General features: G+C 34.1%; 1 protein-coding gene across 1 annotated transcript; it reads right to left on the bottom strand.

The window, feature by feature from the left end:
* Nucleotides 1-1,438: 1,438 nt before the first annotated feature.
* On the bottom strand, nt 1,439-14,404 carry LOC123309486. The gene is made up of 5 exons (XM_044892636.1): nt 14,349-14,404; nt 12,622-12,859; nt 6,415-6,840; nt 2,294-2,418; nt 1,439-2,167 (listed from the first exon to the last, which is right to left on the bottom strand). The coding sequence occupies exons 1-5, from the start codon at nt 14,358-14,360 to the stop codon at nt 1,499-1,501; spliced, it is 1,470 nt and encodes a 489-aa protein (XP_044748571.1). The 5' UTR covers nt 14,361-14,404; the 3' UTR covers nt 1,439-1,498.
* Between the last annotated feature and the right edge of the window lie 977 nt (nt 14,405-15,381).

The raw sequence follows: 15,381 nt of genomic DNA, 5'->3' as shown, positions 1-15,381 counted from the left end.
TTTTTTTGATCTCATATCTAGTCTCGTGAAAATTTTCAGAATAGGAAAGTATTATTTCCGAAATTGAAAAGTAAGGAATAGCTTCCGTCGTGAAAATAGTAAACTATTGTGTAAAATTTGCAATTTTTTTTAATTCGTCGTGGTTGACTCTACAAATCCAAATTTGGATCTTGGGGTACCAGAGTTATGATATTTTTGTATGCGACAGGTCATTTTTCTAATGTTGATTGAAACGTTGGAAGTTAATTGTTTTCAAATGGTGCGAAAAATTGAGCTCTTGATGGCATTCGACGCAAAATTTAATGCTCAGAACTTTTATGAACATCTCTCTTATCATTTACTTGCTATTTTGGAAGATATCTTCAAAACACTTTCTATATTGATTTCATCCAGCAGTTTAATCAACTCTTAGGAATATCATATGATCCTGAACTTTTTTCTATCAGTTCGTGATGACACATATTACTTCTTATTCCAATTTCTCTGGTGCGCTGTCTCTATAGTTCATATCTCATATTTATTCCCTTGCATCTAAAGATCTAAACTTTTGAATAATTGCTGTGTTTATTATAACTATTGTTGTCATCAACTATTGGAGTTATGTGTTTTCTTTTAAACATCCTTCCTTAAACTTCCTTTATTTTACGTATGCAGTGCACAATGATATATCATTCTTCCTTTGTTACTCCTCCATTTCTTCGCACTTTCCCTTCAACCACACTTGTTAGTTAGTTGTTAGATTTTCTTTTTTATTTATACTACTATTATTCTCCCTATCCTTCTAAACATTTTTGTTTTTGTATGTTCTTCGTTCATCCATCATGTCCACTATGACTTTTTTCATCCAATACTCCTCTTTGATATTCTCTTTTGACCCTATTTCTTTTTTTTTTCAATCGAATTCAAAAATTGAAAATTACTTTTTCTAAATAGGGCAGGTCAAGAAAAATTATATGAAAAATCCAGAAATTTCTTGCCAGGCATCACATTCTCAACTATTCCTTTACACCCCACCCTGTACAAGCGTGGGGAGGCATTTTCAACCGTATAAGTATGCGGATACTTCTTGACAAATTTGAACAAATTTGATTATCACCTCGTGTGTTACGCTAACCAAGTCCTCATCTGTCTTTCTGTCTATAATGATAAATGCTATACAGTGAGCGTCAAAATTATGGAACAAATTCATTTTCTCAGAAGAGAAATATTCGGCAAAAAAATCCTGAAACAGGTCAATTTTTGTGTGCACTTGAATGCACACTGAATTTTATTTGAGCTTTTTTAGGGCTCGCTTCTCTGACTGGAACTTGAAGGTTACCCGAATTTTCCCATCCTATCCATATCGCCTGATGATTCAAAAAATTCACTTCATAGAAATATAGAATTTTATTTTTGAGAAACATAAATAAACAATATATAAAATGAGGGAGAGAAAATCATATGCATAACACTTAAGATAGAAAAGTTAAACAGGCACATTATTTCAATCAGTCGTTATTCAATGATGATAACTTCCAAAGTCGAAACCACCATGTCCGTAACTACCTGAGTCGATACTATCGTACCCTCCATGACCATGGATCAGGACTGGTACTTTCTTCTCGACGATGTAAGGAACTTTAACGGGCACTGGGTATGGTTTGTGTACTGGTACTGGGTATGGCTTTGGCACAGCTACTGGGTATGGTACGTTGACTGGGACCTTGACTGGTACTTTAACTGGGTATGGTACTGGTTTCTCTACTGGGTATGGGACTGGTTTCTCTACTGGTACTGGGTATGGTTTTGGGACATGTACTGGGTATGGACGATCTACTGGAACATGGACTTTGACGGGGTATGGTACATGTACTTGTTTCTCCACTGGGTAAGGTACAGGATGGGGAACAGGGTATGGTACTTCCTTGGTGATGGTAATATGTTTGGTTTCTCCATAGCCGCCTCCATAGCCACCTCCATAACCACCTCCATAGCTGCTGCCGAAGTCCAAGCCATGACCTCCTAATTCAATACCATGACTTCCACCAAGATCAAATCCATGTCCACCACCGTAACCCAAGTCGAAGAGACCTCTTTTGTTTTGTTTCTTGTCGGATGATTCGACGGCTTTAGAATCTTCTTTCTTCTCTGCCAAAACCAGACCTGCCAGTAGCAGTAACGCAAGATCCTAGTAAAAGAAAAACAAAATAGGTGATGTCATGAAAATGGAAAAAATTCTTTCAGCCAGCTGCAAGCAGTCAATTAGTTGAGTAATAAGTCGAAAATGAGTATCTAAGGATAATAAAAAACGTACACGATTTGCTCTTTTTAGTAATTTTTTCCTCATTACTGATTGATTTAAGATCTTCAACAAGAATTTGTATTTCGTAAAAAGTATGTAGTTCAGTTGAAACCAAACAACGAGAGCAGTGAGATCACCTAATTCAATCAATTTTTTTTAAATTGCAGATGACTGAGATGGAATAATTTAGTTACAAAACTATAGATAGCATTCACTGCGATTTCCAGAGAAGAACTATGGAGAAATCTATCGTTTTTGAAATGTGGAGAAACTCGATTACTTCATCAAAATTCATTTTCATGATTCAATATCAATCCGTCATCCCACAAATTCGGTGCTCTTCATGAAATTGCTTGGTGATATGTTTAACAATATGAACACTTAACAAATTCGTTTAGGATGTTTCAATTCATAATATGTAGTAGAGTAAAAAACATATATGTGTATTAAAATCCAATTCCCGAAAATAGTTTTTGTATTTCAAACGCAATTCCGTTTACATAATCACTTTCGAGCACATCCTTCACGGAAATTTTTTCACATCATTCTGTGTAGGTAAGCCTATTCCACTTACATGTAGTTTCATCTTTGTGAAGGTGAATTAACGACTGTTGATGGTACACTAGCTGCTTGGGCTTTTATATCATGAAGACTACGCATACAAATTATGTTACGGTGTCTGCATTCGAAGAATAACTTTTTCTTGCAAATTTGTTTTCATAAATTCTTTGCAAGATATAGATGAATTAATCCACTGTCCCTCTTACTTCAAGTAATTAGGGTAGCAGTATGCCGCTTCGAAATGAAATTCTTAACGTTTTGTAACATATACACCCTTTCAAATATAGTAAATTCGGAAATTTTGGCCAGAAACCCATTCATAGTTAATGTGCCATTTTACATTCCCTGCATGCCATCGTAATGTAATGACTCTATGATCCACAAGTTTATTGATGTATGGTTTGCTTACAGCTGGATCTAATAGAAATAATAAAAAACTTGTAGAGGTATTTACTATTCTTTTTTTTCATGAATTCATCTTGATGAGGAGAGAAAATATCAAATTCCATTGAAAATTCAAATAGGTGTTTTATTCAACAGTATTTTCTCAAATATTTCGGGGAAACCAGTGAGAATACTAATCGGGAGGTAATTTGACATATAAGCAATAAGTGAGATGTCTAAAACACTGGTGTGTGCACTTGTCACTTTTTGCAAGCATCAACATTTCAGATGCCTCGTTCCAGAATCACATCTTTTCCATCTTTTCAATCTGTTACGTCAATACCGTCCAATCAGAGCGTAGATCTACGTCTATCTACGAATCAGAGCAAAGTCTGCTGGCTCTCTTTCCTCCGAGATGTAATTCTGGAACTCTACTATAAAATCGGGGATATGGGATCAGTTTCGTGGCGGCACCACCATGTCATTTGATTCGTTCTATCCTTGTTCTACCAGAGGAAGTCCAATGATACTCTCTCGTTTTATTTTGTTTTGGGTTTATATCGAATATCGATCAACGAGTTCATAATATGAACTGACCCATATTTTGTGAACTGTTAAGGAATATTTGTGATTTACAGTTTAATTTTCGTTGTAAAAACAAATCAGTCAATACTTCAACACTATCGAATAAGGGTTCGAAGGAGTATTTACTATTTTTCTTAAAGATAATTTCCGTTTGACAAATTGAATTCGTGAGGGGGATAATTCAATATATGATATTAATAAAACATTGATTAGTCAAATATCCAATATATTCAGTTGACGGAAAGGGAATTTTTACTATTACTACTCAGGAAAAATATTTTAAGAAACAGACTCTAATAGATTTATGTATTTCTGATTCTCAATACATGCTCACAATTCACATTACGTATTTCCAATACAGTTTCTTTGAAACATTGCTGAAGTTTCCATAAAACTTAGTTAGCTATATCATACAGAAAACTGAACGACATGTTGAATAAATGAATGTTCTACATCCCTTTCTCGAAACTAATACATTTTCACACACCAATAATCGTTTATAAATAGAACATATTCGTGAGTCGTAGGAAGTATTCAAATTATTTTCAAATATCAATTGACAATGCTCTGTCAAATTCCAAACAGCGCTACCTACAGTGGGAAAAACGAAACTGATCCCATATCCCCACGGAATTAAAAACAAAATCGAATCAGTGAATACACCAGAGTTTTAGACATCTTAGCAATAAGCCTCGTGACTTTTTGAGAGTCAGGAGATACACCCTCCACAGAAGCTTGATGCAACAACTGACAGTTGTTTCGCTATTGAATAGATAGATTTCTTGAGCACTTTTATTATTATTTTGTCATGAATGAAGGGATTCTTGGTTTTGATGAAGTTAACACTAGTGATAAGTTCTTTTTCTGTATCAGTAAACAGGTAAAATGATTTTTCCACCGACCTCTTAATAATAGCACTGTTTAACGTACACGAAATTAGCTGTTAATGAAGCCTTTTGTTGGTTAATTTCCTATTAATGCATTATTGTCATGGGTAATCGAACCTAGAAGTATTCAGCAGCTACCCAAATAATTATTTTATTTGTATGTCGCATTGATTTTCGTAGTACCTAGCGGATGAATTGAGAAGAGATGAATTGTGGAGGTTGAAGAAAAATTATGATGTTCGAGAGTAATCAATATATCTATGTACTACAACTCCAGCTTCCACCAGCTCCACACATTTTTTCACAGATATTATAGGTATAGAGAACGATATCAATATGATATCAATGTGATTAACTCAAAATGTCACAACTCGAATATGGCCTCTATGGACTTCTCGAATTGTTCGATCGGCCGCATAAAAAATATCAACATTCCGATACGAACATAGAAAATTTGTAAGGTGTCGAAATTGACTAGGTATCGAGAGAAAATTCTTGCAATCAAGAATTCACATTCAATTCAAAATGTGGTCGACGGAAGAATCTTGTAATCAACTCGTTTATTAATTGAGCGATTAATGATCTCGAACGATGATATCTCAATCATTAATCGCTTTCATTAATATCCTAGTGCATTAAATAACTATTTCATATTGATTTTATCCAGCAGTTCAATTAACTTTTAGGAATATCATATGATCCTGAATTTTCTTCTATCAGTTCGTGATGATACATATTACTTTATATTTCAGTTTATCTGGTGCGCTGTCTCTAGTTCATAACTTATCTCATATTATTCCCTTGGATCTACACTTTTGAATAATTGTGGTATTTAATGTATCTATTGTTGTTATCAACTATTGAAGTTCTGTGTTTTCTTTTAAACTTCCTGGTTACTTCACTAACTTACTCCTCCATTTCTTCGCACTTCCTCTTCAACCATACTTGTTAGCCTGTCTGATTTTCTTTTTTATTTATACTACTATTATTCTCCCTATACTTCTGAACATTTTTGTTCTTGTATGTTCTTCGTCCTTCCATCATGTCTTCTTTCATCCAATACTTCCCTTTGATATTCTCTTTTGGCCCTATTTCTTCCCTTTTCAATCGAATTCAAAAATTGAAAATTGCTTTTTCTAAACAGGGGTAGGTCAAGAAAAATTATATGGAAGACCGACAAATTTCTTGCCAAGGCATCACTTTCGCAAATATTCCTTCACACCCCATCCTGTATAAACGTTGGGAGGCTTTTTCACCCATATAAGAATGTGGATTCATCTTGACAAATTTGAGCCTGAGTATCACCTCGTCTGTTACGCTTACCAAGTCCCTATCTGTCTTTTTGTCTACAATACATGTAATACAGTGCGCGTCAAAATTATGGAACAGATTCATTTTCTCAGAAGTGAAATATTTGGCAACAAAATCCTGAAACAGATCAATTCTTGTCTGCACTTGAATGCACAATGAATTTTATTTTTGGGCTCTTTTAGGGCTCGATATCCCTACTGGAACTTGAAGGATACCTGAATTTTCCCACCCCATCCATATTGCTTGATGCTTCAAAAAATACACTTCATAGAAATATAGAATTTTATTTTTGAGAAACATAAATAAAGAATATATAAAACGAGGGAGAGAAAAACTCACAACACTTAAGATAGAAAAGTTAAACAGGCACAATATTTCAATCAGTCGTTATTCAATGATGATAACCAAAGTCGAAACCACCATGTCCGTAACTACCTGAGTCGATACTATCGTACCCTCCATGACCATGGATCAGGACTGGTACTTTCTTCTCGACGATGTAAGGAACTTTAACGGGCACTGGGTATGGTTTGTGTACTGGTACTGGGTATGGCTTTGGCACAGCTACCGGGTATGGTACGTTGACTGGAACCTTGACTGGTACTTTAACTGGGTATGGTACTGGTTTCTCTACTGGGTATGGGACTGGTTTCTCTACTGGTACTGGGTATGGTTTTGGGACATGTACTGGGTATGGACGATCTACTGGAACATGGACTTTGACGGGGTATGGTACATGTACTTGTTTCTCCACTGGGTAGGGTACAGGATGGGGAACAGGATATGGTACTTCCTTGGTGATGGTAATATGTTTGGATTCTCCATAGCCGCCTCCGTAGCCACCTCCATAACCACCTCCATAGCTGCTGCCGAAGTCCAAGCCATGACCTCCTAATTCAATACCATGACTTCCACCAAGATCAAATCCATGTCCACCACCGTAACCCAAATCGAAGAGACCTCTTTTGTTTTGTTTCTTGTCAGAAGCATCGACGGTTTTAGATTCTTCCTTCTTCTCTGCCAAAACCAGACCTGCCAGTAACAGTAACGCAAGACCCTAATAAAACAAAAGCATAATAAGTGAAAATGAAAAAAATTCAGCTAGCTGCAAGCAGGCAATGAGTTAAAGTAATACATAGGTTGGAAATCAGTAATTATCATGGAGAACTTAAACCATTTGCTCATTAGAATAATTTTTACCGCATTACTGATTAATTCAACATTTTCAACAAGAATTAGAATTTGGTGAAAAGTATGGCAATGAGAGGGCCTACTTCAGTCAAATTCTTTTAAATTGCAGGTAACTGAAGTGGAATAATTTCAAGGTTTAAGTTAGAAAACTATAGCTGCGATTTCCAGAGAAAAACGATGGAGAAATCAATCTTTCCGAGATTTTTGAAAGGTGGACAAACTCGATTACTTAAAATTCGTTTTCGAAATGATTCGATATCTATGCGTCATCCCACCAATTTGGTGCTCTTCATAAAATTCCTTGGTTGATATGTTTAACAATATGAACACTTAACAAATTCGTTTAGGATATTTCAATTCATAATAGTAGCGTAAAAAACATATACTATGTAGTATTAAAATCCAATTCCTGAAAATATTTTAGAAGCAATTCCGTTTACACAATCACTTTAGAGCACATCCTTCACGGAAATATTTTCACATAATTCTGTGTAGGTAAGCCGTAAGCCTATTCCACTTACTTGTAGTTTCATCTTTGTGAAGGTGAAGTAACGACTGTTGATGGTACACTAGCTGCTTAGGCTTTTATATCATGAAGAGTACGCATAGAAATTATGACACGGTGTCTGCATTCGAAGAATAACTTTTTCTTGCAAATTTATTTTCATAATTTCTTTGCAAGATATAGATGAATTAACCCACTGTCCTTCTTACTAAAAGTAATTAGGGTAGCAATATTCCATTTCGTAATGAAATAGGGGAGACTGGGGAGGGTTGATACGTTTTTTGGAATTTTTATTCTGGAAACTGAATTATATGAAGAAGCAGGACTTTTCTTATATTATATAATTCTTCAATTAATCGTTCAACAAAATAAATATAGAAGACGCAAAACATAAACATCTTATTCTGTACAGAACGTTGAACACAAAAACATGCAAACTGTCTCAAGCCTCCCCACATATGGGAGGATTGATACGATGTACTGGGAGAGAAATCGAGAGGATTATTCAGCTCAGTAGGTAGGTCAGCAATGATACTGGCTCGTTAAATACATGGGGTTTGTACGGTTTTTAAAAATCCCTTTGATATGTTGGATGGTGAAGACGCCTTCATGTAGGCCTATCCAACTAGCTACGGAATATTTTTTGAAGATGATACATGTATCAGGCCTCCCCACGACAAATGTCTCAAACCTCCCTGAAAGCAATTTTTAAAGTGATTTATGTTTTCATCTTATACCCATATATTTTGAAAAGCGAATAAAACTGTAAATTGAGTAGTTTTATGCATATTTCCCAGTGAAATGTTTGTTTATGCCGAAGAATCAATGCATGATCATAAAACCCTTAGGTAACTTGAGTAAAAACTTACAATTTCTCACCTCGAAACACTCTTCGTTGAATATTTCACAAACAAACTACTGTTAGCCTTACAGATTAACGTCACGCAATGCCCTCTGCCAAAGAATAGTGTTCACTAGTATAATACTTTTGAAAACGGCTACAGATCGCGGATATAAGCCTGTATCAAGCCTCCCCATGTATCAATGCTCCCTAGTCTCCCCTACTTAACTTTTTGAAACGCATACACCCTTTCAAATATGGTAAATTCGAAAACTTTATCCAGAAAAAATAGCTAATGTGCCATTTTACGATCCCTACCATCGTAATGTAATGACACTATGAACCATAAGTTTATTGATGTATTGTTTGATTACAGCTCGATCTAATAGAAATAATGAAAAACTTCTCTCAGCTTTATGCTGCCGTCTTTCTGGGCACCTATTACGTTCTTCAATAAGCTAAATATAGAGGTAAGTATCTGTATTCACTACTTCTATTTTTCATATATTCATTTTGATGAGCAGAGAAAATACCAAATTTTATGGAAAATCCAAATATACTATTCAACAATATTTTCTTGAATATTTCGGGGAAACCAGTGAGAATATTTATCGGACGGTAATTTGATATATTAGCCTTATGACTTTTGTATATAGAGGTCTAATTCAACAACTGACAAAGTTGTTTCGCTATTGAACAGATAGATTGCTTGGGCACTTTATTATTATTTTCTCATGAACGAAATGATTCCTGGCGTTGATGATATTAACACTATTTTTGAGTTCTTTTTTTGTATCAGTAAAAAGGCAGAATGATTTTTCAGCTCCGTTTTTGTATATCCATAATTTTTCGCAAAATTATCGAAAAATTTTATGAAATTTTCAACTATTTCCTTTGGAATCTCAGAAGTTTGTATATTTTTTCCCCTACTGATTAGAGATTTCACAATTTATCAAACTTTTTTGTTTTTTTTGTGACTTTTTCATCAGCATAATACTTATATTCGGTATATTCTGTTATAGTGTAATCATATCTCCTCTTCAGTACATTATATTCATTGCTATATATTGGACTAACATTGGAAATCGTAAATAGTTTATTAAGGTAAATTCTAAGATGTTCCATTTTAGGGCCTTGATTATATTTTGAAGAATGCCTTATTTTAATATCGTAATATCATGATATGGAAAGTTTTCCTCGAAAATCTCCACATAGAGATTTTTTTCCACCACCTTCCTCATAAGCATTCAGGATCGCTAGGAATAGAGAACGGACTTGCATTTGATGGTCATAAGCTTTTTTTGTTGAAGAAATCATTCATTTCATCATTAATTCTGGAAAAAAGATATTTAAGTCATTTATTTATTTAAGTCATACATCATTCAACAGCCGAAGCCAATTAGAGAATGGGAGCATTAACAACTCACTCATACTAAAATAAAATAGATATTTATAAGACAGACAAAAATTAGGAAAAATAATACTGATTTATTGAAGCTAGACAGGAGCAGCAGAAAGAAAAAAAAATAAAGCTCCCGTCCAGCTTCAATAGCTAACCCAAAACAACAAGTATATATTGAAAAATTCTTAGCCTACTATAAAACAAAACAAAATTTCAATGTCAAAATATATTTTATTACTCAACATATTCTTCTCTTAATTGGATACATTTATTACAGCGAACTTGCAACGTCTCTAGACCTTTAAAAAAAATGTTTCCTATTGGTCTGCAAACCAGACCTCCACAGCTTTCATTACTTCCTCGTTGGAAGAAAATTTACGACCTTTTAAACTTTTTTCAGTTGAGGAAAGAGATGATAGTCGGATGGAGCCAAATCTGGTGAATAAGGGAAGGCTAGTAATTCAAACCCTAAATCACGAATTTTTTGCATGACAACATGAGATTTGTGTGCAGGGGCGTTATCCTACAAAAACAAAACACCTTTGGATAGCTTTCCGCGTCTTTTCTCTTTAATTTTTTCCCGTAGAGTGCTCAGTAATGTGGAATAGTAATGTCCGGTTATTGTTCTACCCTTATCAAAAAAATCAATCATGATTACTCCATGGCAATTCCAAAAAACTGAAGCAAGAACTTTTCCAGCAGATTTTTGGACAAGAAACTTCTTAGGTCTGTCGCCAGTCCATCGATTGTTGCTTTGTTTCTAGATCGTAGAAATGTAGCCAAGTCTCATTACTTATAACAATTCGGTTTAAGAAGTCTAGATCGTTTCCAAATCGAGCACAGATCGAACACGATGTTTCTACCCTTGCACGCTTTTGGTCAACATTCATACATTTGGGGATTCATTTCAATATCGACTTTGTTGAGACCAGTAAACAAACATCCTGAGCGACAAAACAAAATTATGGTTTTCTTTTTTGATCAAGATGGTAGTTTTCATCTAAACATTGTTTAAAATCAATTGATATCAATGAAATACGCTGTCCCATGTGGTATATTTTTATTTGAAATTTATGAAATATTTATACTAATTTAAAATTATGGACAACAAAAAGAGCTTTGAATAGGCCAGAAATGTATATGGTGATCTGTTATACGGCAAAGGTGTAATTTCTGTGCAATACATTGTTTCGAATTGATAAACTCAGTTGAATTTGTACAATTAAATAATATGAATAATAATATGAACCAATTTTCAATATACCATCATAGCATACACATTTCAGTTCTTTACATGTTACCCTTCTTATTTACAGAATTTCCAGAACAACAATTAAAAAACCTTACAGAGGTATACAAGACCTGTATGTTAGCCTATCGGTATAGTTTCTTTATGGTTTCCTTTATGATATAGTATCTTTATGACACAATAAACAAATCGATTAGTAAGTATTGCAAGCTATATATTGTTAAGATGTTTACAAAACTTTTTTTGTGATTATCTGGCAAAAAGAAAGCAAATAATATGTGAATATGAATTTAATGTAATAGTTTGCACTTTTGTAATACTGTTAGGGCAATGGAGTTTTATGGTTAGTTGGTGCAAAGATACTTAGAATAATACCCAAGAAAGGAATCAATCTAATTGGAAGTTGTCGTGCAAGTGTTTGCCATCTGTCCATAAAATTGCTCCCTTTTTTAGTTATTATGTAGTTTTTAGTATCTCTGTATAAACTCATCATTACGCGAAACACGCCCCAAACAGAAATTGGTCAAGTAAAGATATACAGTCAAGGACGTGGATCAAATATCTGGAGAAATTGGTTAATGATTCAAAAATGCAAGGAAATTTGACCGCCTGTTGAATTGGTCCTAACATCATTAGTTGATATGGAGCAGTAAAAAAAGTTTTATCTTTTTTAAGCGGTCCTCAGCTCATGGATATATTTTTCCTTTGAAGAAAAATTTGAGCTGCAAATCAGGCGGACACAGCTTAATTGAATAATAATAATAAAATAAAGATATAATTCTATCATCACTTTTACATTTCATTGCTTGCAATTACAATTTCAACGGGGGTAAAATTTCGGTATGAAAAAAAATACTCAATAAAAATATAGAATTTTATTTTGAGAAACATAAATAAGATAAGATGAGATGAGGTGAAGAAAATAACATAACAATTAAGATGGAAAATTTACAGAGGTACATTATTCAAATCAGTCGTTATTCAATGATGATAACTACCAAAGTCGAAACCACCATGTCCGTAACTACCTGAGTCGATACTATCGTACCCTCCATGACCATGGATCAGGACTGGTACTTTCTTCTCGACATAGTAAGGTACTTTGACGGGCACTGGGTATGGTTTGTGCACTGCTACTGGGTATGGTTTTGGTACAGGTACTGGGTATGGTACTTTGACTGGGACCTTGACTGGTACTTTAACTGGGTATGGTACTGGTTTCTCTACTGGGTATGGTACTGGTTTCTCAACTGGGACTGGGTATGGTTTTGGGACATGTACTGGGTATGGACGATCTACTGGAACATGGACTTTGACGGGGTATGGTACATGTACTTGTTTCTCCACTGGGTAGGGTACAGGATGGGGAACAGGATATGGTACTTCCTTGGTGATAGTAATATGTTTGGATTCTCCATAGCCGCCTCCATAGCCGCCTCCATAGCCACCTCCATAACCACCTCCATAGCTGCTGCCGAAGTCCAAGCCATGACCTCCTAATTCAATACCATGACTTCCACCAAGATCAAATCCATGTCCACCACCGTAACCCAAGTCGAAGAGACCTCTTTTGTTTTGTTTCTTGTCAGAAGCTTCGACAGTTTTAGATTCTTCCTTCTTCTCTGCCAAAACCAGACCTGCCAGTAGCAGTAACGCAAGACCCTGAAAATTTATTGTAGGTACGTGAGATGAGAACAGAAAAAGGTAACCAAATCGTCAATTGGATATACAGTAATGAAATCATTACTCATCATTTTTTAATAAATCTATCGATTGGATTAGATTATATTTACTAGGTAGTTTGAAACTTTTGAATATTCATTTCCCATTTATATTTTCTCTTTCTAATTGCTTGAGTGAAGTGAAATTCTCGAAGTGAAACGTCGAGAAATGAACACAGTTTTGCAAACAAATTTTGGGGACGCAAAAAATTAATCCTTGATATTTTCATGAATTAACTTTTTCAGCTGATATGATCAATTCACCTGAATTGAATAATTCAAAAATTGAAGCTGCCAACGTATGTGTGACTTCCTTCGATTTAAAGATTGCAATAATTAGTGTTTTTTAAGGAATATCTACGCATCGAACATTAACAATAACGTCAATTAGGGGTTTTAACGATATTGATAGTATTAAATCCCAACCATTTTATCTGAGCCACGTTTGATAAGACAATATATGAATGAGTTTTCCATTTATTACATACTCGTTATTACTTGTTATTTTTCTTCAGTAGTTAAAACAAATGTGTTGATCCAAACATATCAAGAAGCAAGATGATTTGATTTTTATAAAATAATACACATTCTCATTTCACTGATGAAAGGCCATCACTGAATTGAGGATGAGGATAACGAAAACGGCTTCGAAAATATACCTACTGACGATCTACAAGGGATGACTTATTACTAGATCGAAAGGAAAAATTGACCGGTGTCTAATAATCAACTCATATGAAATGATGTCTTATATAATTAAATTTGGATTTCAAAAAATTGGGAAAGAGTGCAAATTGAAAAAAGACTTCTATTTCAGTAAAAGGTGAAAGGTCTGAATAATATGAAATTTTTTCACTACTCTGGATTGATACATAAATAAACCCATTTATTATGACAGCTTGATCTCAGAAGAAAATTGAGTTTTTTCACAAAGAGACGAAATATAAATGTTTCCTTGAGACATACCATCGGATATATTTCAATATTATAGAAAAAGATCTTCAACAGCGGAATTTATTCACGTTTCATTTGAATTTTCTTGAATGTTCTCTTCATGTCTTACATGTAAATAAATCAAAATACTGTATGAAACAATTATAAATAGCTATTCAACCCCTTGCTGAGAATTAATAATATGAAATCAATATGTAAAATGTACCACTACTTATAGCTTTTTCCATGAGAAAAATTTTTAATTCCTACAAGTATTCGAAAAACTATTAACTCAACTTCACTCACTTCCCTACGAGGATGTTATCTAACAAAAATCGATTTAAATTAACGTGTCCTAATATTTACAGTAAATGAATGAAATTTCCTATTTTTGGTTTCAATTCAGAAAATAGAATTGAAAAAATCACATCCAGAAGTAAAGCACTCATACGTTCGTTCACACATAAAACTAGAGTATTTCTTAATACTGCACTTACTTGTAGTTTCATTTCTAGGAAAGTAAAAGAACGACTGTTGATGGTATACCACCACCTATGAGCTTTTATACCAAGTGGAAGAGTATGAGTATGTCCGATGATATTGCATTTGCTTTCTAAGAACTCCCTCTTTCCGTTTTTTCGGAAGGCGATAAAACTAACTGATTATTTAGATCGAATCTGTTGAAATTGACTCTAGGGCACCTTGGCATAATGAAAGAATGAAATATTTTCATGGTGTTTGTAAATATCGATAGTATATACTTACTTCCTACATGAGAATAAACGAATAGTACCTAAGTATAATCATTTCAGAAAAGTGAAACGAAATTATATTTTTTGAAATAATTGCCAATTTCAAGGTGGTATTTTTTTTTTAATTTATGGTATCACAATTAACATATGTTGAAAATTGACAAAAAAAGAATGGCCTGAAGACTATTCGGAAGTTTTCAGTAAATGATATTGAAATCCCAAACAATGAGAAAATTGACAAAAAAACAGTGATTCAGCAAAACTTTATTATTTTAAATATTATCTATGAAAGGTGAGTATTAGACAAATGTGTTTCAGAACTAGACATCGACATATAGAAAAATTTAAAGCGCTGACAGGCCAACTCCGAAATCCCGAATTTTAAGTCAGAAATTTTGATTGCGAGTTTCACAAAACTTGCATTTGCCCAGTCAACGATTTGACAGTTTGAAATCAATGCGATTTTTTTCAGTCCAGAATATACTGAGGAAATAATTATTCAGAATCATTGAATGGACGTATACCGGATGTCCCACGGAGGGGTTAGGTTTACGCTTCTGATCTATCTGAAAAAAAAATATTTTCAATGTTGCTTTATACGAAAAAATACTAAAAACTTCGTTATTTCAACAAGGACGCACTGTTTATTATACCTAATAGTAATAATAATATAATAAACCCTAAGGTACCCAAATTTTTTTAACAATTCTATAACCCGTTCTCAGTGAACGACTTATACACCCAGAGTGGGACACCCTGTAGGTATAGATCATAATTT

The sequence above is a fragment of the Coccinella septempunctata genome, chromosome 3 (assembly GCF_907165205.1).
Source record: "Coccinella septempunctata chromosome 3, icCocSept1.1, whole genome shotgun sequence".
NCBI lineage: Eukaryota > Metazoa > Arthropoda > Insecta > Coleoptera > Coccinellidae > Coccinella > Coccinella septempunctata.
This window is presented reverse-complemented; position numbering and strand designations above follow the sequence as displayed.

What these genes read in the sequence shown, in the direction of transcription:
- LOC123309486 (XM_044892636.1), bottom strand. An exon ending in ACATGGTGGTTTCGACTTTG is followed by an intron (nt 2,419 to 6,414) that starts GTTATCATCATT and finishes TGATTGAATTAG; the next exon opens with GTGATCTCACTGCTCTCGTT. An exon ending in TACTAAAAAGAGCAAATCGT is followed by an intron (nt 2,168 to 2,293) that starts GTACGTTTTTTA and finishes TTCTTTTACTAG; the next exon opens with GATCTTGCGTTACTGCTACT.